This window comes from Ctenopharyngodon idella, chromosome 4 (genome assembly GCF_019924925.1).
Source record: "Ctenopharyngodon idella isolate HZGC_01 chromosome 4, HZGC01, whole genome shotgun sequence".
Classification (NCBI taxonomy): Eukaryota; Metazoa; Chordata; class Actinopteri; order Cypriniformes; family Xenocyprididae; genus Ctenopharyngodon; species Ctenopharyngodon idella.
Window position 1 is genome coordinate 21670330 of NC_067223.1, and position 25656 is coordinate 21695985.

General features: G+C 35.3%; 1 protein-coding gene and 1 long non-coding RNA gene across 3 annotated transcripts in view; one reads left to right on the plus strand and one right to left on the minus strand.

The window, feature by feature from the left end:
* The window catches only part of LOC127511285 (uncharacterized), a 66741-nt gene extending 64504 nt beyond the window's left edge, over positions 1–2237 (minus strand). The window contains exon 1 of the long non-coding RNA XR_007929967.1: positions 2179–2237. This is a non-coding gene — a long non-coding RNA (uncharacterized LOC127511285). The remainder of the gene's footprint in view (positions 1–2178) is intronic.
* The window catches only part of LOC127511119 (tripartite motif-containing protein 16-like), a 42509-nt gene extending 32746 nt beyond the window's left edge, over positions 1–9763 (plus strand). For both annotated transcript variants that reach the window (XM_051891715.1, XM_051891714.1), the window contains exon 6: positions 9118–9763. In XM_051891715.1, coding sequence (XP_051747675.1) covers positions 9118–9638 — 521 coding nt within the window. In that variant the 3' untranslated portion in view covers positions 9639–9763. The remainder of the gene's footprint in view (positions 1–9117) is intronic.
* The last annotated feature ends 15893 nt before the right edge of the window (positions 9764–25656 follow it).

Below are 25656 nucleotides of genomic sequence, written 5' to 3' on the forward strand. Positions count from 1 at the left end.
TCTATCGCTTGCAAAACTCCAATTAGTGAGCGTCATGGAATGCTCTGAGACTCCAATTGCAGTTTTATTGGGAAATCCAAAATCAAGCAAATGCCAAGCAAAGGGTCAAAATACTTGCAAAATCCACCAAAAACCAGAAACAAGAATCCAGGGAGAGTGCTCAGATGTGCAGAGTGACAACTACAAAAACTCAATGACAAATGACAGATATGGCATGGTTTAAATCAGGGGTGGGGAACGTTGATCCTGGAGGGCCATTGTCCTGCAGAGTTTAGCTCCAACCCTGAAAAAACCACTCACCTGCCTGTAACTTTAGTAATCCTGAAGACCCTGGTGTGTTTAATTAGGGTTGGAGCTAAACTCTGCAGGACAGTCGCCCTCCAGGATCAACGTTCTTCACCTCTGGTTTAAATAGACAGAAGCTAACAATGAAATGAGTTACTGATGCTGCGTTCACGCCTCCTCGTATTTATCGGAATCTTGAGATGACAACACGTGACGTTATATTCGGAGCTGTTTACGTCCTTGGACTGGGAATTATGCGTTTCCATGGCACCACTATCAATGCCTATGAATCTACAGCGGTCAGGTGGTACATCTGGGAGCTTTCAGAAAACTCCCAGCTTACAAGCTGTAATTACAAGCTCTACGAGGACGTGAATGCTTTTTACAAGCTAGAATCTCATAACTACAGGAATTACGAGGCCGCGTGAACGCACCTTCAATGTAATAATGATGAGTATAGACAAAGGATTATGGGAGTTGAAGTTCATGGCTGAGGGAAGGAGAGTGTCATGGAGTGTCATAGTCACTCCAGCAAGTGACTATGACAGTGAGAGAATCCTGCCAAAACTGTAAGCGCAGCTAAAAGAAAAACTGAACTGTACACATCGGGTTATTTCGGGAGCATTTACCCTATGCATACAACAAGTCATTTACACATTTGCAAGAGTTTATTTTTTACACATACAGATTGGTTTTACACTTTCAAACCATTTTGCAAAATGCTGTTCACAGGCTTGCAATGCCTTTGGCCATATTTTGGTGAAAAATGTAACAAAAGTGTAAGTGTAGAAAAAATGTACGTCAGAACAATACAAATGATATATTTTTTGTTAGCATGAAGTTTTATTTGGTGTTATCATACTTGCATTATGGCAAGTTGTCAACAACAACCAGAAATAATCTTTTTTTACCTAGTTCATCACTTAAAAATATATGTCAAGTATATTGCTTTCACTGTGAATTTTCTGATGTATCAGAGATAATCCGAGATAACACCAAACTTTGATGAAATGTATGTATGAAATCATGTCCATCCATCTCAAGAAATGACTCACAACAACAATAATCCCTATTTATCATTTAAAAGACTAAATATTTCATGATACTCAAAGTGAAAACATTCATGAGGTATTAATGTCAGCATGAAATATAAGTTATAATAGTAATTTTTTCCCAAATTTGATTTCATGGAGACTTTAAGGAACAGTAATTCTGGACACAGTTTTCAGTCCTGCAGTACCTGTGTAGTATTTAGGATACAGAATTATTGAACTTTGAAGGATGTTGTCTTGCTTCTCTCTAACTTATGGTGTTTGTGAGACTGATTAAACACAGTGTGTGTGGGAACACCCATGGAAACTAGAAACTTAGCAGCAGTGAGGCTCTTCAGGACCAGGAATAAGGAAGCTGCTTTACAGACACACCTGTTTTACACACGTCACTCAAACACAAAACCAGGAAACAAGAATCACCTGAGTGTAGTTGAGCTGTTGTGTGTTTGTGTCTCTTTATTCATGCTGTAAAATGGCAGAAGCCAGAATTTCAGTGGATCAGGATGAGTTCATGTGTTCAGTGTGTCTGGATCTCCTGAAGGATCCAGTGGCCATTCCCTGTGGACACAGTTACTGTAAGATCTGTATTACAGGCTTCTGGGATCAGGAGGATCAGATGAGAGTCTACAGCTGTCCTCAGTGCAGACAGACCTTCAGACCAAGACCTGCTTTAGGTAAAAACACCATTTTGGCTGAAATGGTGGAGAAACTGAAGAAGATTAAACTTCCTGCTGACCGTTACGCTGGAGCTGGAGATGTGCAGTGTGACGTCTGTACTGGAAGAAAACACAAAGCCGTCAAGTCCTGTCTGGTGTGTCTGAACTCTTACTGTCAGAATCACCTTGAACAACATGAGAGTTTGTTTAAAGGAAAGAGACACAATCTGACTGAAGCCACCGGACGACTGCAGGAGATGATCTGCCAGAAACACGACAAGATCCTTGAGGTTTTCTGCCGCACTGATCAGAAGTATATATGTGTGCTGTGTATGGATGAACATAAAAACCACAACACTGTATCAGCTGCAGCACAGAGGACAGAGAAACAGGTATGAACTTAAAGACGTCCCATTATGATCATTTACAGGTTCATTATTTTGTTCATGGGGTCTTCTAATATAAAACCTACCTTCTTTAAAACCTGCCTTCCAAAAATCACTGTCTGCTCTGATTGGTCTACTGATTAGAATGTGCTTCAGAATTGTAATGCCCTTTACCATAACTGGCGATGGGAAGGTGGAGGGATGTCGGAAGAATTGTCGTTGGGACGGCACAATGACTGCTGGTATACGTTCGTAATGATGATTGACAGGACTGAAAGATTGGGCTCCTTAATAGGACCCCTTTAAACCACATTCATCATTTACTCATGTTATTCAAAACTGGAGTGACTTTCTTTTTTCCGAGGAACACAAAAGAAGGTATTTTAAGGAATGTCTCATTTGTCCATTGATTGAAAGTCAGTAGGGTCCAAAAGTTTCAATCTTCAAGAAGTACATTAAGATAGCATAAAAGAAATCCATACAACTCCAAGGGGGTAATCTAATGCTGTGTTCTAATTCGTGTACTTATACTATGCCCTAAAATTACTGTTTCTTATTAATTTGAGATGTTACAATTGTCCCCGGTCTCCCCTACATACCTTTGACTGTAGCAGAAGAGTAGGCAAGTTTTGGGACATACACTACTTCATCATAATTACATCTTTAATGGACAGCTCTGTCAGAGTTACACACATCTTGTCACCATTTATAGTGCCCTGTTAATCATCTTGTCACAGTTAAAATCCTCCACATTCAGTTTAATTTAATTTCCTACCATTTCAGAGAGAAATCTAGTAGCAGGTTGATCTGCCAATCATGGGTCTTTCATGCGGAGAACTCTTCTCATGTTTGCATCATGATGTATCTAGAAGTTAATGACCAAATGTATCATTACACAAGTTCGCAATGCTGTTGCAGATGAAATATTATGTGGATAGCAGTGAATAAATATCAGGTTATATACTAATATATCGTCAGGTTATATACTAATTATTAATCACTTAATCTCCTTTATCTAAACCTCTCTACTTAACCATCAGACTCGCCCATCCGCCATGTTTGTAGTTTTTTAACACTTTTTATTCATGTTTGTAGTTCTAATCAAATCCTCATCCAACGCACAATGGGTTGTCACTTCGGATTCTAAACAGTAATAGTAGACCATCAGGTTATCTTTGAAATAATCATACTACGGCTTGGGACACAGTAATTCTAATTGTGAATATTATTTAGGACAGATAGTTTGCAAATTGAGATGCAGCATGAAGCGATAGGAAAAATCAAATATGGTGGCATGTTTCTGAATGCTGACAAGAGCATCGGAGCTGTAGTGCTGAGTTTGACACTATAGATCATAAAATACTCTTAGATCGACTACAGAATTACACTGGTATTCAAGGACAGGCATTAAGGTGATTTAGATCATATCTATCAGACCGTTACCATTTTGCCTATTTAAACGGGGAAAAATCTAAGATAACGCCATTGAGTTATGGAGTGCGCAAAGATCTGTGTTAGAAAACATGGAATTAGTTTCCATTGCCAATGATACTCAGTTATATATTTCATCACGACCAGATTAAATCTCCAAATTATCCAAATTGACAGAGTGTGTTAAAGATGTAAAACATTGGATGACTAGTAGTTTTCTTCTATTAAATTCAAATAAGACTGAGGTATTACTTATTGGACCAAAAACTTGTACACAGAATCTCTTAGACTACAATTTGCATCTAGAAAGATGTACTGTTACTCCATCCTCGACAGTTAAAACCTGTTAACTGTCGCCCCCACTTTTTTTTATAGACATGAAAATTCACTATCCAAACTTAAATGGTTGTAATTCAAGAATACTTTGGAATATAGACATAAGGTTGGTCTTGTTTTAAAGATGATTGTAGAAGTGAAAAAACTTATGTAAGTGAAACAGAAAAAAAGTTATAGAAGTTTAAGTTTATGAAAATATAAAATGTAAAAATATAATATTTTATATAAAATATATATTTTACAAAACAAGATTTACTCTAAAACTGCAAGGAAATCAAAGCCAAAAATCTGAACAAGTTGTGGTCCAAATTTCAGGTTGATATCTCAAAAAATGAGCTTTCAGTAAGATTTTGTTTGGGCGCAGTACCACACTTTTTCACTAGATGACAACCAAGCTCCATTACTGACCATATAAGGGCGCCTCCATTTCCATATATGGTTTGAGTGATCTGAACCATATATTTCAATTATTTTCATACAATTTATGAAGTAGACATCCTATATAGAAGTAGTATGGGAAGTTTGGCAGAATTTGATATGAATTCAGCTTCTAATAAACATAAAAACAACATGTATGTGGGTTATAGATTGCTGCCACAATCATAAATGCATTTTTTTTTTCTATTAAAAACATTTTCAGACCTTTTTTTCTCAAAAAATTGAATGGATGTTATCTTTTGAACTCTTGGCTTGAAAACAAACATGTTTCAACCAATCTTTAATGATTTTTCATGTTCATCGCTATTTCAAAATAAAGGTCTGAACATGCCTTATGAGTATGAAAATATGCTTGTTGCAAATTGATAAATTACTGCTCCTCTGTAATGTTTTTTGAAAAGTCACCATATATGAAAACTAGAGATTCTAAGCTTTCAAATGATATATAGTTCGTCAAGATTAGTTTAGGTTTAGTATAGGATATTACTGTTTTAAATATGTAATGGCTGTGGGCCCACCGGTGGGCCAGTGACAGTTAACAGGTTAAAGACCTGGGTGTTATATTAGACCGCAACTTGTCCTTCGAAAATCATATTTCATATGTTACAAAAACAGCTTTCTTCCACCTCAGAAACATTGTTACCTATTAAGTTCTGTATCGATTATAAAGTATTGCTAATGACCTATAAAGGACTAAATGATTTAGCTCCTGTGTACTTAACCGATCTTCTATCGCCCAACAATCCTTCACACTCTTTAAGATCACAAAACTCTGATGCTTTGAAACGATATGTATTGTGAAAAGCGCTATACAAATAAATGTGAATTGAATTGAATAGTCATGTGATATGCATGAGCCAATGAGGTTTGCTGTTATTGATGCGTCACCATATTTGATTTGAGTTCTAGAAACAGAGACATTATTCCGAATATCTTCTTTTGTGTTCTGCAAGAGAAAATCATACAAGTTTGGAAAGACATGAGGATGAGTAAACAATGAAAGAATTTACATTTCTGGGTGAACTATCCCTATAAAACTAGACATTGATGAAATAATTCTGGCACTTATGACTGAACCTATAATCTTATCATGAAAGACCTTTAACCCCTCAATCTCAGCACTTCACTGATACTGGATTCATATCTGTTTACTTTGTGATTTATGTGATGTTTCTCCTGTTATTGGTTTGTCCTTTAGCACCAGCTGAAGGAGACGCAGAGGTCGTTCCAGCAGAGGATCCAGCAGAGAGAGAAAGATCTTCAGCAGCTGAGAGAGGCTGTGGAGTCTCATAAGGTGAGTCTGGAGAAGAAGAGAAGTTTGAGAAGTCTCAGTCAGGACTCACTGAAGCCACTGTGTGATTGTGATGTGTGTCCTAACAGCGCTCTGCACAGACAGCAGTGGAGGACAGTGAGAGGATCTTCACTGAGCTCATCCGCTCCATTGAGAGAAGCCGCTCTGAGGCCACACAGCGGATCAGAGATCAGGAAAAGACTGCAGTGAGTCGAGCTGAAGGACGACTGGAGCGACTGGAGCAGGAGATCAATGATCTGAGGAGGAGAGACGCTGAGCTGGAGCAGCTTTCACACACACAGGATCACATCCATTTCCTGCAGGTAACAGAGATCTAGAAGAACAGGATCATAGTGGACTTGAGCAAGAGACTCACAGAGAAACATTTCATGAGAGCAGAATGAGCCGTTGACTGAAGTGTTGATCTGTGTGTTCGGTTATTATATAATCATCAGTCAGACTCTCATCTGATCTTCTTCTTTTGAAAGAGACGCACTTACAAATGCAGTTCAGCTCTGGAAATCTCTTCGGAAACTTTTTTCTGAAAGATATATTGAGCTTCCAGACGACAACAGTTCAAAACTTCACTAATATTTAAACTTTTTTTTTTTCTTTTCTTTTCTTTTACAACTATGTAAAATCAATGAACATGATGGTACCAGTTTCACCCAGCTAGATTTCCCATCCTCTTTTTACTTATATTTTTATTTGAATGTTTACCAAAGCTAGATAATCTTCAAACCTGCTGAAACCTTTTATAATAATTTTCAGTAACACATTAATGAATTTGACAGTGAAGTCCTCAAACAGGAAGTGAGGCTGTATATTAGCGATGCTTCAGCGTATTTAAACCACAAAACCTGACCTTGGGATCGTGTCCTAAGAGTCCTTGTGAATTTCAGAGCCACTAACTGCTCAAAAGTTATAAATAATGGTCAATCTACTCATTGCCTTTGAACTGCTTTTCCTGATCAAATCTACTCAACCCTGTCATGTGACTCCATTGATGCTCTTGATCTGTTACATTTATGTTATTGCCAGATGTTTGATCATCAAGTGTTTTCCTAGAAAGTTCACATATATTGTAAGTGTCAAACACTAGATCTTACAGCTCTAACATGATATAATGAACATGAGAAGAATGAAGCTGATGCTGTGAAAGTGCTGGATTGAGGAGAGTTACTAAAGATCAACAAGAGCTGCTCAAATCTGACAGTAGTGCAGGTTATTGTCTGAAGTGTGGAGGTGATGAGCTTTGATTTCTGTTTTCTGTAGAGTTTCCAGTCTCTCTTAGCTCCTCCTGAATCTACAGACGTAAATGATGATCCCTTCAGTTCTCTCTCCTCTTTTGATGGCGTGAGAGAATCTGTCCGTCAGCTGAGAGACAAACTGGAGGATTTCTGCAAAGAGGAGCTGAAGAAGATCTCTGACAGAGGTAAAGTCCTGGAGATTCATCTGCTCTCAGAAATGATCCTCCATCATCTCATATCATGTAGAAGATCATATTAGAAATGTCTTAGGAACGGATGCAGGGATCATTTTCTCTTGTCATGATAATCACACTCTTCATGTCTGTTGATTTCCACAGTCACTTTCACCAACATTGTTCCCAGAACCAGGAACGACTTCCTACAATGTAAGTCACTAAGAAAACAAGCAGAGAAACTCAAAGCGTGTTCATGTTCTTCCTGTAGAAGGAAGCAATATCTTCAAAAGGTGTTGAGGAGTTCTTGGAGGCGTTTAAGCACATAAAAGCCGAAGATTTACAAGATGAAACTTGTAATTACTTGCAAAAGGAATTTTGGTAACACTTAAAGCCCTTATGTATATAGCATCATAAAGGTATTTATAATGTATATAATACATTATATCTTTTCATAAATAATTATAACCCAAAGTTAAAATGCATTATAAATTGGTTGTTTGTCATGTGTTTTAATGCATTATACTGTAGGGGAATTTTACAGTTAAAGACCCAAAAGAAAAGATAAGATAAATAAAGACCTGGAGTCAGCGTTTAAAAAAAACAACAACAAAAAAAAAAAACAATAAATTGTAGAAAATTTTACTGAAGAATAGTTTGCAGTTTCATCAGCAGAAGCCAGCTTCAGGTCTCACGAGGAGTTCGTAGGCCACTCTGCATACATTCACATTTCCACAACAATTATATTCAGAGTCAACTAACTACGTCATTACTTCAGGTTGAATAATTCTGATTGGCTAAGAAAAATAGACAAATTTGGTAATCTTCCACACATGGACAGATAGTCAGAAGCATATCTCCATTCGTCATGATGCTGACGAGGAGACCCTGGATTTTAGGTACCGGATGTCCTTTTGGGGTCATGACATGGCGTCTGCTGGTCTCAAGCAGAGTGCCAGTTGTCCACCAGTACAAAGGACCTGCACAGAACACTTTGCGCACATACACAGATACACATGATTCACAGCTTCGTCAAGGTTGAAGTTGATCTGAGCTCGGCTCTGAGCAGGAAACTTTCCCAAAACATACTGATAACATGTTCTTTTCTCTCAGTGAGAGGTACAGACAATATTCAAAATTATTCTAGTGTTTGAAAAGGAAAAGAAATGCTTTCACATACGTTGAAGAAGTCATTCAAATAATAAATGTAAATAATAAATAAAAAGACAAATGTTGATTAATAACTTAAAAGATATATTGAAGCGGCAGTGGATTCCAGAATCCACCCCTTCAATACTTTTTAAAAGTCAACAATGAAATCCAGCTAATTGAGTAATCCACATATAAAGAACAGACCCCAGAACAGACTGTTTCATTTCCATCACCACGACTGTTTACTTCAGTGTTTCTGTCAGCTTTCTGTAGCGCAGCTGCTGAACTTCCAGTGAAAACAGGATTTTTTTTTTTTTTATGAATGTTTGCTGATTGGCAAATCTGTTATGTAGCATTCAGTGACATTTATTTTAAATTATATATAGGTGAATAATAATAGTAATCACACAAAATGAAATATTATAAATAATATATCTATATAATATATCTTGACATATATATCATGACATAAAAAGTTTGGGGTTGGTAATTTTTTTTTAATGTTTTTGAAATAAGTCTCTTCTGGTATTTGATCCAAAATACAGTAAAAACAAGTAATATTGTGAAATATCACTATGATATTAATGAACCATTTTCTTGGGTTGGGTAAAGGACCTAGATGATGGATAATGATATTCCTGATTCTGATGTGTTTTCTCTCCATCAGATTCCCATCAGTTCACTCTGGATCTGAACACAGTGAATAAAAACCTCCATCTGTCTGAGAGGAACAGAATGATTACATTCACAAAGCCTCAGTCATATCCTGATCATCCAGACAGATTTGATGGTGTGTATCCTCAGGTGTTGTGTAGAGAGAGTGTGTGTGGACGCTGTTACTGGGAGATTGAGAGGAGTGGTGATGTGTTTGTATCAGTGTCATATAAGAGCATCAGCAGGAAGGGACGGGGTAAAGAGTGTTTGTTTGGACGTAATGATCAGTCCTGGGGTTTGTACTGCTCTCCCTCCAGTTACTCACTCTATCACAATAACATAGAGACTAAACTCCCTGTAAAGCCCATCATCAGGAGAATAGGAGTGTTTGTGGATCACAGTGCAGGAACTTTGTCCTTCTACAGCGTCTCTGGAGACACAATGAGCCTCATGCACACAGTCCAGACCACATTCACTCAACCGCTCTATCCTGGGTTTTTTGTTGGTTCTGGATCATCAGTGAAACTGTGTTGATGAATCAGAATAGACTGAAGATGATGAAGTGTAACATTTCAATTGAGGATGTCAAACACTCTCATGAGCTTCTTCTGCATCGAGCAGCACGTTTATAGATGAGTGACCCATGTGAGCTACACGATGATGACCTTTGACCTTCCTGAAAGATGAGCCAATCTCACTAGATCAGGGGTTTTCAACGTGTTTGGACACGCGCCCCCTACATTTATCTAATTTTACACGCGCTCCCCAAGTTTCTCAAAACATACTGATAAGTTGTACTTTTCTCTCAGGTACAAATGAAAAGGAAAATAAATGCTTTAACATAAGTTGAAGAAGTCATTCAAATAATTTAATATTTAGAAAGATAAGTGTTGATTAATGCGGATAGAACCTTCTAATTCTAAAAAATACTTTTCGCTTGGATTATAAGGTTCTATCTGCCAAAAAATGTAAAATGAATTGAAGCAATAATTTTCAAAAAACATAAGCAGTTTTCTTATAATTTGTTTTAGAACATAAAATTAGTGTTGTAACAATGTTGACATACATGAGAAAGTTAAATTTAATGGTTTTTATTACATTTATTTCATATTTTAAATGAATATGTTCAAGTTAAGCATAAAAAGCAGTGCTAAATCTTTTGTCCAGTGCAGATGTTAAATTTAGGTAGAAATATGATGGGTAATTTAACACTTTATTGCAGGAACCATTTAAGTTTCCTTTTGTTTAGACAGAAAGCAGCTACTGTAATACATCTGAGCAGGACTTTATTCCACAGAAAGTGGGACATGTACAATGGCTTTCTCTCTAGACATCAGTATGGCTGAAATAACATGCTAACGTTTATTGTTGTAATTAAGACCCCATCAATTAAATTATTGACCACTTGACCTTTAAGCTTAAAATAGCTTAATATTGTAAAATGTAAGACATTTTAAGACTAAAAAAATGCAAGAAAACAGACAATTCTTCAGCAAAGGTGTTTAACAAAGTTTAATAAACATTGAAAAATGTTTCACTGACTATATATAATTCAAAATATTTCACATTTAAAATATTTAAATTACTTCAACTATGCAACAACTCAGTTTTTACCAACAATGTAAAATTTAACATTTCATCTCACTTAATCTAGTATACATTTTAATCCAGTGTGCCATAGCGTAGAGCTTTATATCTACATAGTACATACAGCTCAGCACAAGTACACAGGATGGATCAAGGTTAAAACATAACTTAATATATACATAACATTCCCTCATATGACAATGGCATGACTGAAATAAAACAAATAGACTACAAAACCCGGATCTATACTCTTATTAGCGCTGCTGGCTAACGTTAGCATGGTGTCTAAGTGAAAATAACTCCTCAGCAAAACACACAAAAAGACTGTAATTCCCTGGAATTTGGGCTGTTGTCATTGACAAGATCATAAATAAAGTAGTCGATCATGAGGTTTTTAATAAACATCACGTTGTGTGAAATTATTTAGATTTCTCTTCACCGATTTAGCGTTTTTCTGTGCTCTCTTCCGCTATCGCGGCGACATGACAAAGAACGCTGATCCTGATTGGTCCTTGTGTTTGCATTCGGAGTGCTGATTGGCTCACGCAGATAGAACCAAGTTAGAGTTTGACTGTAGATAGAACATAATGTAAATAAGTTGTCACAGAATATGAGAATAACTCAATTTTGACAAAAATGTCAGCTAGAACCTTATAATTCCAAAGGGGACGATATATTGAAGCAGCAGTGGATTCCAGTGTGATTACTGTTTAACAATCATTTGAAACGTGGCAAACTGGCAGCTCCAGTAGTATTGAATATTTATGTTGAACTTATATTTAAAAGTAAGGACATAAAAAAACTCTTACTGAGAGGACAGCAGGAGTCGCCGTAATGGCAGGCTGTAGCTCCATTTCCAGCCGGACTGCATAATCCTTGTCCAACATCTGCTCCAGAAGCGTCTGGTCGTCGACGTTTAGACGAGTCACCAAGATGTCTCGCACCACTCGAAACTCACCACAGTTATTTAAATACTCATTTTCAATACGGAAATAGTTCCACACCAAACATCTAGAGGGACAAAAAAATGCAAAGAGAGAGAGAGTTCACCATGTGTTTAACCTCTCCCTCAAGTGTGACAGCTTGAGCACCCTTGCATCGTAAACACTTCTAGGAAAGCCAATGCACGAATCCCAAAATCACCCTTTCCCTTCCACTTCTGCTTGCAAGACTATTGAATGCCACCCTTTTCTATTGAAAAAGACCTGAGGATTCACAGTGACGGCAATTTTGGGGATTTGGCTTCCATCTATTGCACCAACACATTGTGGTCCTCTCCACCGTTGTTCTGGGAGTTTTGTGTCCTTACATTATGATGTTTCTTTTTCATTGTGTTTATGTTCTACAACAGGGTTTCCAAAATGGGGCTTCGTGAGTTCATGAAAAGCTAATTAAAGCGCCCATATTAGCCCTTTTACAAAGTCTTGAATTAGTTTTTTGTGACCTGTCCACGCTGCACAATGATGTCCCATTCACGTCTGTTGTTAAGGCAAATACTCCAGCGTTTTGAGCAGTGAGTGATTCTGACTGCCTTCGTCACTGTTTGCCTTCGTCAGTGTAAAATAATAGCGATTATATTAAAAACATTGAAGATCATCAGATGATAATTATCAAGTAGCTTAATTGATTGATTGATTGATTGATAGACTCCAGTTCAAATTTTTTATTATGAAAAATATTCAATAATTTCACTGTAATTTACTGTACTGTCACTAAATTCAGTTCACACTACAACTACGACACTTAGTTTTTATAAAAAATGCTTTTGCATAATTTGTATAGATTTTATTTTGAAAAATACTCAACTTCACTGTTAATAAAAACAATATTTAATAACTTCACTGCAACACACTGTGATTTTCACACATCACTGCTGCCCTGATGGTTATACTACAACACTAATTTTTGGGAAATTGTGCTTTTGCATTAATATTATTTATTTATGTATTATGTATTTATTTATTCCTCTTCATTTGCTTTTGTACAAGACCAAGGGAAATCTTTGCTTGGTATTTGTGCTGCTGTCATTCCAAGGCATTGAATGTGAAACCATCTTGCACAAGTTCCACACTAAATCTATAAGGGGAAAAATATGTAAAATATATTAAGAAAATGTTTGCTTTAGCAATCCTGTAATGCATGAATGTATTAGAATTTTAATTACTTTTAAGTTACCAATGGAATTTCACTCCAAATGTTTTACAAATGATCCACTACATTATCTACTGTCCAGTTTAAAACAATTAAAGTATAAATCTCACCCAAACAGCATCCACAGTTTTTGGCAGGTCTTCATTTCCATAGAAGGAACAGAATTCAATGTTTGGAACTAGAAAAAAACAAGTTTGTAAGAAGTATACATAAATTTAGTTTGATGTTTGAGAAAATATGAGGGGTCACTAACTTGATCAATTCTTTCACTGTTTAACATTTTTACTTAACTGTACCGTAAAATTGTCCTATGGTGTGACATAGCAAAAATTAAGAAAAAAAAACTCTAAATAAAATCCAAATAGCATGAAAGAGATTTATATTTATTGTTAGACACTTATTTTCATATAGTGCTATTTATTTAAAGGGGTGGTATAATTTCACTTTTACAGGATGTAAAATAAGTCCCCAGAGTGTGTATGTGAAGTTTTAGCTCAAAATACCCTACAGATCATTTTTTATAGCATGTTAAACTTGGAGCATTTTTGCTCAACCTCAAAAAGTGACGTATTAGTGCGTGTCCCTTTAAATGCAAATGAGCTGCTGCGTTCAAAAGGGGGCGGAGTTTCAGAAGCTCATTTTAGCACTAGTGATGGGAAGTTCGGTTCTTTTCCGCGAACCGGTTCTTTTGGACAGTTCGTTTCAATAAACCGGTTAAAAAAAAACGGTTCATCGTTTCTTTTACGCTCTGACATAGTGACGTCATCCGCAATGACGTAATGACGTCGTCTAAAGCGGGCCGGGAAAAACACTTAACACATTCAAATATATAAAGTCAGTAATCATAACATCAGTCAACTAAAACGTCATTATAATCTGAAACGTTTCTTACAATTTAGTTTTGCATCTAAAGCATCCAAACACACAGGCAGTGATGTGCAAACGAAGTTTTACAGTTATAAATTAGTCGTCATCAGGGCAGAAACCATGATCCTCTTACTATACATAATCCATTATGATTTATTTGTAATTAAATAAACGTACGTTTCGCCAGCGCCCCTCATTCAAGTCCTCTTATAGCAACAGTTGCCCTACTAGTTCGGTTAAGACGACAGTGCTGTGATAGATCACACGCTAAATGTTTAGTTTGATAGTTTTACAAACTTAATTCCAATCTTTTAAAAAAAATTAACATGAAAGCACAACTGCACAACTTTTGTTGTAATGGTTTTTAAATAACATTAATATAGAAAAAGAAATTTGTAGAACTGTTTCTGAACATTAGTTTAATCTGTGTACAAAATATTTATGTTCATGTTGCATGTAGTTTCTTATGTACAGTATATATTTTTGTATGCTATTAATTTTAATTTGTATATTGAATTGTCGGTAACACTTTACATTAAGGTTCCCTTTGTAAAGGGTTTATAAAGGTGTTCATTAATGAGTAATAACTCATTTACAGATGCATAATAAATCATTTATAACCAGTTATAAATACATGAATAAAAAGGCTGGCTTTTACTCAATACTTGCCAAATAGTGAGCCAATTTTAACTCACAAGTTATAAATGCTTAATAAATGTATTTATTAATACTTTTTTCTCCCCTCAAAACCAGATTCAGGATTATCATAATGTTAATTGTTATATGCAATTGTTGACTGTTATAGTGAGGCCAAAGGGTGCTGTATTGTTTTTTTTCCCCTCATTATCCTAATATGTCTTGTCTTTTCGTGCATGCTGATGCTGGTCATGATGCTTAACCACAGCAATTCATAAAAGTTTTAGATGTATTGGTCCATCTTTATATCCTCCAAAACACTAAATGCAAAAAGGGTGATTGACTTGTTTATTCATGATATTTTATTAATGAATCAATTTCTTCCAATAGTAGTTGTACCAGTGAACCTCAGGGTGGACACCAGTGAACCATTTATCGATGAGCTAGAAACATTAGCAATCTGTGAAAGTGTGCTTGAATACAAAATGGGCACCCATGAATCATTTATTTTTTAAGTTTATGTCTTTACTGCATAGGATAGTATAGGTGTGATAGGAAAGGAGAGAAGGGAATATGATTAGCAAAGGACCTCAAGCAGGGATTCAGACTTGGATTATCTGAAGTGAAAGTGCGCTGTATTGGAGAGCTTGCCCACAAGCCTGTGGCTCTGACATGAACCATTTATTTATGAGCTATTAACAATAATAACCTGTTAATCAGTACCTGTAAAGTGGACATCTGTGAACCATTTATTCATGATTACAAATGTTAGTAACCTGTTAAAGTGAACCTTAAAATTGACATTTGTGAACCATTTATTAATAAGTTATACACATTAATAACCTCTGAAAGTGTATCAATGTAAAGTGGACACTTGTGAACCATTTATTCATGAGTTATAAATGTTAGTAACTGGTGAATAGGAACATTAATGTAAAGTGAAGACCTGTGAACCATTTATTAATGAGTAATAAATGTTAGTAACTGGTGAATAGGAACATTAATGTAAAGTGAAGACCTGTGAACCATTTATTAATGAGTAATAAATGTTAGTAACTGGTGAATAGGAACATTAATGTAAAGTGAAGACCTGTGAACCATTTATTAATGAGTTATAAATGTTAGTAACTGGTGAATAGGAACCTTAATGTAAAGTGAAGACCTGTGAACCATTTATTCATGAGTTATACATGTTAGTAACTGGTGAATAGGAACATTAATGTAAAGTGAAGACCTGTGAACCATTTATTAATGAGTTGAAAACATTAATAACCTCTGAAAGTGAACCTTAATGTAAAGTGGACATTTATTAATAATTTATAAATGTTAGTAACTGGTGAATAGGAACCTTAATATAAAGTGAACACATGTGAACCATTTATTAATGAGTCAAAAATATTAATAACTTCTGAAAGTGAACCTTATTGTGAAGTGAAGACCTGTGAACCATTTATTCATGAGTTATAAATGTTAGTAACTGATGAATAGGAACCTTAATGTAAAGTGAAGACCTGTGAACCATTTATTCAAACATTAGTAACCTGTGGAAGTGTACTTAAATGCAAAGCGAAGACGAATAGATCATTGAGTAACAAGTTTAATATTCATGACTCTTGTTGGAAAATCACCAACAGTTTTACCAAATTGATTTACTAATAAAACTGAAGCAAGTTAAGTTTTCTTTAGTACAAATTTTAATAAAACTAACGTTTGTAAAATAAACAATACAACTGGGTGGTAAATACTGCAGAGAAACAAAATACAGGAACATTATGGTGCTCTTAACAACTTAACCTAGTTTTCGATGTAGAGCTCCTCAAAAACTTGGTGTACTTTTAAAATGTTGTTAAATAAAAACAAACCTTGAACAGAAATGTAAAGGAAATCTACAAATATGGAGCTCCTTGGAAATACAGAACACATAGTGCTGTTAATAGAAATACTGAATGGAACAAGTTTAAGTTTAGAATGTTTTGAATAGAAATTAAAACAAAACAAAACAAAGAAAACGCTGCAAATGCAGATATACATATGCACTATGGAAGAAAATTAAGTGCACTTAACAAATACAAATAATCCCTGTAGCCAAAAAAAAGAAAAAAAAAGAAAAGAAAAAAAAAAAAGGAAATTTGAATGAAAAAGAAAATAGTCTTGAAGACCTACATCAAACTTTGTTTTTTTTTCACTTGGCCCTCCCAATGGGAAGAAGTCCCCCCTCTGCTTTCATTCCTTCTACCTTTTCTTTTAGGTCCCCCTCGATAACAGCCTGGCAACGTTTTGCGAAGTTTAGCACAGTTTCCTTTCGTGGTGCACTGTCAGCTAAATCTTTAAACAGGTCAGGGGCAGCAATTGCCACTTCTCCAATTGCTGCAGTTGAAACCACCGTATTTCTGTCAACTCTGTGTTTATCGAATGCCTTAGACATAACACCAACTTTCTTGAAAGTCTTCAGGATTGAAGTGTAACGCTGAACCGCGTCTTGCTGTACTAACTGCAAAAAGAAAAAAGAAGAATATGATAAATTAAAAGATAGATTATGGAAGGTAGATTGTTAGATAAACAGAAAGAGAACAGAGAAAAAGGGATTATGAGTATTGAATGTTTTATTATTTAATGGTATGCAGAAAATATTCTTACTAAATATTCATTGTTTCAAATTTCTAGAAGTTTTTCAAAAGCAGCATGAAAGCTCTATGGGAAGCCCTAAATTTCATTATCAAAAGTATAATCATAAATTTAAATAAAATAATTGTATTTTGGCGTGATTTTTGAATCAGAGAAAACTAATTGAACTTGATTTTTGAATTATTTTCCAATTATCCAAAAGGGGAACCTCTATGCCAACATGCCGTACGTGAACAACGCTTGAGATTGTATTCCTAGGCCCAGTTTATGCCTCTCTACAAATATGGAGCTCCTCAAAAACAAATGTGGAGGATCACTGTAAAATGTGCCACTTTATGATTGGACCTTGGTCAATTAAAATAAATAAATAACCAGCAACATTGGATAGACTGCCAAGACAGCTGCCTGCTGCATCTCTCTGTAAGAAGTCTTCCCATTTTACTACAATTTGACCCTAATCACCAAAATCAGTTTTAAAATTTAGGCCTACCATAAAAATGAGAATATAAAAATAAAAAGAAGAAGCAACAAAGACTAAATATTATTTATCAGAATCTTTAGTTGTAGTATTTACTCCTGTATGTGTATTGTTAATAAATTTCATTAATTTTATTACAATTTTGTCTTCCATGTGTTGACAATTAAATGCTCTATTTGTTGTCTGAATTCTCACAAGTCTTTCAGATAAATCCACTGACAAACCTCCTCCAGTTTATATTAACTTTAATTTATATAACAGCCCTTTCTAGGCATGTTCTCATATTGTTAAAGTGGAATTCCCCTGAGTTAAAGGGGGAGGGCTCATCTGATACATTTGATGACTTCAGTACCAAGCAATACATGTATAACATAATAATACTGTTGCTGCTGTAACTTACTGCGCCGCATACTCTTCAAGAACAATTTACTCTTGTATCTTTTCTTCATCTTCTTTATATCTTTTTTTTTTTTTTTTGAGGAGGATGGTGTGGAAGATGATGTGGTGGAAGAAGTGGAGTTGTATCATCAGTTGAAGAGTCACTGTCTTCCACAGTGATTGGTTCTCCTTTTTTGGGTTTCTCCTCTTTTGGTTTAGCTGAGAGACAAAAAGCACAGATACCAACAAATACAATTAACCACAAGCGATGGACAATATTGCTATCACTTTCATTAGGGTTAAGTATATTGGTTACACTTTAGTATAAGGAACACATATAAACTATTATTAACTACGACTTTTCCCTCAAAAACTCCTAATTTACTGCTTATTAATAGTTAGTAAGGTAGTTGTTAAGTTTAGGTATTGGGTAGGATTAAGGGATGTAGAATAAGGTCATGCAGAACAAGGCATTAATATGTGCTTAATAAGTACTAATAAATAGCCATTACTCTAGTAATATGCATGCTAATAAGCACCTACTTAAAAGACCCTAAAATAAAGTGTTACCAGTATATCAGCCTGTTTTGAAATAAGAACATCCTTCTCCAATATGTTATAGTAACTAGTACACATTGACAATTTCATGATTGTGTTGCTTTTTAAGATTGATGGCTGTATTTCAAAATTAAATGTTAGCATTGATACTGGAAATAGTTTTAATTCAAACCAAGAAAACAGTGTCATTCACAGATGCAAACTCATTAGAGATGAAAAAGGTGACAAAGATAACATCCCCTTTAAGGCCGGTTTCATACCGCATAAGCAGTGCATTTTTTTTCAGTGCCCATGTTATCAGGTACACTGCACACAGAGGCGGCGTGGCAGCATGTAGCAATTTAACTATAAAATCAAATAAATTATAAGTGAGGTGTTCTCTGTTACCATATGACACCATATGACATTCAGCACTGTGGGGGGAAAAAAAAGAGAAAAAAACTCATCAATGCCAGGAGTTTTTGCCCAAACTTCAAAGGCCTGTTTAAATGTTTAAAACTAGAGGAATATTTTAACTTTAAGATTACTTTTATCATGTAACTACATGTATACAGCATGTTATGGACAGTAGGAGGGGAACACTGTTGCACCACAGCAGAGTATGCTGCCCATCATAAATCAAAGCACAGTACAGACAGTGGTCAAAGGAGAACAGCTGAAAATAGGTGGCATAATGGACGATACTAGTTTGTATATGCAGTATACAAAGCCTCAGTTAAGCTGCGCTGCCAGTGTGAAAGCACAACGGACACATGCTGCTCCTGCTCTGCTTGCGCATCCAGTGTGAAACGGATATAACCCTCTGAGGGCCATTTGTCATCGGCACACACTTGGGATGTTTGGACACTAAACAATAATATATATATATATATATATATATATATATACACACACACACATATCAAACATGACATTTTTTTACTCTACAGTTGTGCAGTGAATTTCACTGTAATGAAGATCTACACATTATATTTTAATTTATGGAGACATGATGGAAAATGTGCCATGCTTTAGTGGACAACACCTGGTGGAAAACAAACACTTTTAAAATGAAAATGACATGAAATTACAACTATAAACAGTAGATGGTAGCAGAGGACCAATCATTAGCTCATTTGTAATCCTTAATACAGTTCTTTCCATATTTTGCTTTTGGATTTATTATAAAATAACTACTATAACCATTTTAGCACTATTATTTTACTTAGGTATTAGGGCTGCATGACACTGGGAAAATATGCGATATTGTTGTTGAGTATTGCGATAACAATATTTCTTATAACATTTCGATATAACATTTCCCTAGAGAAATTAGCTTTTTTTTTTTTTTTTTTTTTTTTTTATATACGTAATGATAATACTAAAATAAACAGGTAACAGATATTTTTCTGATCTAATTAAATCTAATTCAGGCTAAAAAAAAAAAAAAAAAATGTCAAGGAAACACCTGAAACTAAGGGTGGACGATTAGTTATTTTTGTTATTTTAATTTATCTTTGTTATTAAAAAAGTAAGAACTACAAACAATAGGACAAATTCAACAGGACAAATTCTTACGTAAAATAGCATTCAAGTAAGAAACAATACAGAAACTGAACAATCAAATGTAAATCTAAAACACTGCAGAATCTTCACATTAATTAAATATACAGTAATTCACAATAAAGCTACAAAAGTTATTCAGTCAAGAGCAGTGAGTGAATTTCTCTTTATTTTTTGTTGTTTGATAGACAGCAGCAGGTTTACTGTACTAGGATACTGTTCCTTTAAGACCAATTGCACGGCCAAGGATCCTACTAAAACGCATCCTATTTCTTTCCCAACTGATAACATTCACTTAATACTAGGGCTGCACAATTAATCGAATTTCTAATCGCGATTACGATTACGGATGCCATGATTTCATAATCGTTCAAAGGCGCGATTACAAGGAAAAATATTCACTTGCATTATTCTGTGTGTTTAAGAGGTGTGAGAGCATGTTACGTTGTAAAACGTCTAACCAGCACAAAAGGAGCTACCAGTGACATATGTGTAAGCTGATGGGAAACACCATGACCCGCCATTTTCAAAAAGCTGTGTACACAGCTTAGTGCTGTCAAAAATATCTATATTTCGATATGTATCGATACTGACATATCAGAAAGGATACCAATACTCCTTTCTGCAGTATCGATACACCGATACCAGCTGCGCGTTCTTGCTCTCCTCTCTGACAGCGAGTTGAGACGCACGCACCTCCTCTCATTCAATCGTCTCATGCTCTCAGGTTTAATAGTGTTGGTGTGACCAGGTCTGAATTTCGGCACAGGATTGCGCATAATTATGTTAATTCCCGCAGATTTCACCCTCACACAAAGCGCAGACACATAATAAAGCCTCCTTTGACATACAAGTGCCAAAATAAGCTCTTTTTTGCGGCTTATTAATGGTCAAATACACTCAGAAACAATGTCACAATGCCCATCTTGTAAAACAGTTCAGGAAGAATGTGTCCGTGTGTTCATCATGTCTTAAAGGGACAGCAGGCGAATAAATGTGCCACTCTCTATGTTGTTAATGTTAATCAAACAACAAAAGACAAAGAGAAAATCACTTACTGCTCTTGACTGATTAACTTCTGTAACTTTAATTGATTAATCTGTATTTAATTTTTAGAATGAAGATTATCCAATGTTATTTTTACATTTGATTACTTTTTCTTTATTCAGTTTCTTACCTGATTACTACTTTAGACATAAAGTAAAAAAACAAAACAAAAAAAATAAAGCAGTCTATTTAATTTCTATCTTTATTCTATTGTGCTATAGTTAGTAATTCATTTGTTCTTATTTTATTACTGTTGTCTTTTTTAAATTCAAATTACCATTTGAAATCAAGCTTCCTTGTGCTGTGTGTAAGATATTGCAACAAAATGACCCCATTGTAAAAGCAAATACATTGAGTTAGCAAATATTTGTGAGATAATTGTAATGGTAACTGATCAACATTTATATATGACAAAAACTTAAAAGCTTTATCATATAAAGTGATCTCTTCAGAAGAAATTTTTGATTGCCTGGACTTTCAATAGATGGACAAAAAAAAGAAATAATATTAAAACTATCTATATGACAGTATATACATTGTTTTTTCCCCCCTTGGTATCAAAAAATGGTATCGAATATGGGTACTTTTCAAGATATCGTATCGAAGTTAGAAATTCCAGTACCATGACAACACCACAGCCTATATATTTAGTCAATGAACTAACTCTACAAACATGGAAAAGAGATAGATGGACCTCTCAACCTTACGCTAAGGAGAAAATCCAGCGCGACTTTGAGCAGACTAAGCAAAACATGATTATTGCTTCAAACAATGGTATAAAGCTATTCAAAACATCATTCAATGTAAATTGTGATAATCGTAATTAATAATCACAGTTACAATTTCAAGGAAATAATCGACAATTATGATTTTTGTCATAATCGTGCAGCCCTACTTAATACCGTAACTGACTTTGTTTAAATGAATACTCACCAAGACAGACATTTGACATAACAGTGTGTGAATTTGACCGTTTGAGTGTAATAAGGCATGAAAGAAAACTGAAGGGATCATGCGCTGTAAGAAAGGCGGCTTGTGCGTGCGCCTCGGTTGTGACAGCAGCAGACAGTGCGAGACCGCAAGGACTTGTTTTCCGCAACTTATTGTGGTTAATAACTTTTTAACCAGTCTATTCACTGCTATATGCGCTGACCTAAAACTTTGACTTTTCGCAAACGTTTTTTAGTAGCCTGTTAAAATCATTCATATATCGCATGCCGTTTCGATATGCATAATCGCGATATGTACATTTGAGATATCAGGGTTTGTGCAGGTTTCATCAAATCTAATTTAATGCTTTTCAATGCCTTTTTTGTTACGGTCGTAGTTGCTGCAGAGATGAGGCACACACGGACTTCCACAATATAGGGTATTTTAATCAACGAAGGAGAATAACACAAGCAAAAACTAATCTAGTCAACAATAAGAACAGACAAGGAGTGCAGGGAGTGAGTCCATTATAAAGGGAGAGTGGATGATGAGGTCCAGTTGCAGGTGATGAGTGCTGATGAGGAGATGACGAGGAAGTGAGTGCAGGTGAGGAAACAGGAGGATCATGGGAAATGGAGTCCGGGAACGAAGGGAGCTGTGACATTTTTAAAGCCGATATTTTTTTATTTTTTAATTCCATATATATATATATATATATATGTCACTAAATGTCGATAGATGACGTCATGCAATTAGAATATTCATCATGTCATTGTCGCATTCGCATTCTGCCAAATGTCAGCCCTTTACATTTGTTTGCTTCTCTGCTGCTACCCTTTTTGCTCACATAATATATTTTATTACAGTCAAAGTCCAAATAAAATTGTTTCATCTATATATTTTTCTGGTTTTGTTGTCAGAAAACATGAAATGATGACTGAAACATCGCCCATTAAGACTACATACAGGGCGCGACATTAAGCCTTGTCATTCACTTGTACAAGTAAAAGGGCTGCTTGTCCGGTTGTTTTTTTGTGGTGTAAATATAAATGTACAATTTCTGAAGCAATATCCTTTCAGAATACTGCAGCTTTGACATATTTAAATCTGCATATTTGTGATAGATTTGAGCCTCAACAGCGCAACCTTGTTATCGTCACTACATTACGGCCTATTATTATCCACTATCGATCACCACTTAGACTAAATGTAATGAAATCAGTCAGTCTTTCTCGCGTTTTTTTTTTTTTAATTGACGTTTTAATCAGGTCCTTGTCCAGTTGGGCAAGTCAAATTCTCTTTCACTTGCCCCTTCAAAAAAGACACTTATCCCGGACTAATTGAAAAGCATTAGTGTCGAGCCCTGACATGGTAACCCAGCGCTAAAATCCTGATTTATAATCCGAGACATTTGACAAAATCACAATACGCTCAGGTTAGAAGCAATAGTATCTATTTTATTTGTTCTCTGACAGAGCGCACAGCTTAAACTGAATGCACTGCTCCTCTCAGCCACGCAGAGAGAGAGGTGAAAGCAAGCAAAATCTCACGGCAGTACCGGGGGGTCTCGGAAGCTAGATCAGGTTAACAAGTATATTTGTGCGCTTTCTTGGAAAAAAGTCGCAAAAGAGGTCTTAAAAGTCACTAAGTTGGCAACACTGATGCAGCCTTCCATCTCCATGTCCCAGCCCGCCGCTGTCCAAAACGGCGTTACGGAAATTTTGCAAATCAAAGTAATTAATTATGAAGGCTATATTCAATATAAACTGGTAGTATTATTTTTCTTCAAAACTATCTAAAAATTGAATGCCTGTAGGAATAAAATTTAATGCTTTTTAATGGCATTTAAGGCCTTAATTTCTGCAAAATCCATTTAATGACTTTTAATGCCCCGCGGATACCCTGGATATTACGATAATTTCGATATATTATGCAGCCCTATTAGGTATGAAGTATAGCTAGTGTTGGAAAAGTCATAAAGTGTCAAGTCATTTTGAACATTTAATAAGCTTAGAGGGGGTTAATTATTTACCATTTTAGCTATTCAATATACAAAACAAATTAACTTATTTAATTATTAATGACAATATTCATCATTAAGTAAATAATACATTACATACTAGTGCTGCACGATAATGGTTAAACTGATAATCACGATTATTTTGCTCTTCAAAACTTCAAAAGATAAAACAGTGAAACTCCTAATATTATTTCCAATAATTCCAAACTATGTTCATTTTCAAGACTGAATTGTAGGTTGCAAAAAGTGCATTCTGCAAACAGTAAGGTGGAGATCCGTGTTGCATTTGTTGAAATTCATCACTGAAGGTTTGATCATGGCAGATTTAGTCACACAAATAGTACGAGTGGCATGTGAAGAAACAAAGACTGGCAGTATGACACTTTCATTGCAGCAGAATTTCGCTGTGGAGATCGCTAAACTGCAGTGCACATGTTTGTTTTCAGAAAGTATATCTTTTTAAGGGAAAAGCTCTATTTGGGGGATTTAAGCTCTTCGCATCTGGCAACCACAAGCGTATCCCAAAGAAAAAACACGTTTGAAATAACGAGCGGGCCAATATCGTGACGATTATTTTTCATCATTTGAGAGAAGCAGATATCGTTATCACGATTAAAATACGATTAATCATGCAGCCGTATTAGATACCTTTAAATATTTTTAGTTTCAATAAAAAAAAATCAACTATTTTTTAAACATTGCTTTATAAAGGACACATGAAAAACATATTCAGCCAACAGACCTTTTTTCTTATTCTTGTTTAAGGTAACTGTTGCAGGTGTGTTGCTCTGCATTTACACTACAACACTTATTTTGACATAGGCTTGTCCAGTCCGTTGCTAACTTGCTACAGTTATCACTGTTAAGCATAGTTACTACAGGAGTTGCCAAGTGAATAATTTAGTATTTATGCATTTGTCACTCCTGAAACTTTGCAGTACATGTGAACAAGCTTTTCTTCCAATTGTGAAAAGAACACTTCCATTTATGGTGCAACTGACTGAGCTCACTCACACTGAAAGTCCTATTATAAGCAATGAATCTAAAAATTAAAATCTTATTTACATCATTGCATTATATGTCTCATTCATCACCATGCATATTACTCATCATAACTCACCTGCTGTAAGAGATGCAACCCGCTGCCTCAGAAAATCTCGCTCAGATTGCAGTTCCTTGATTACATTGTTCTGACCTTCGACCCGCTCCTTTAAGAGGTCAATCTCCCTTTTGTGTTTGTTGATCAGTTGTTCAGCAGTTGGCGCCAACTTCTTTGAGCAATCTACAGTTCAAATATAAAATTAAGAAAATAGCTTAAAACTTTGATCCATTAAATTAGGAAAAATGTGTGTGTGTGTCAAAATGGTCAAAATATGATTGAAATCTCACATATTATCTATGAAAAATACATTTTTGTATTTTTTTGTTTTTATGTTGAAACAACCCTGCTGATTTGAATACAATTCAAGAATAATCTCGCTATGAAAAACACAAAATAGTAACACTTGCAAATAATAAACAATAACAAAATAATAATATATGTTGCAAAACAAACTGTATTTAACAAATACAACATTTTGTAATTGTCTTTAATATTATCATTTTCACAAACTGAAACTGACCGTTAACGGCTCTGAGTTGAAAATTGCGAATATGTGACATATTCCTGAGAGTCGCGCCTATTGGTGGACTTAACGTGATGAGGACCAATGAGGTATCATTATCTGTCCTTA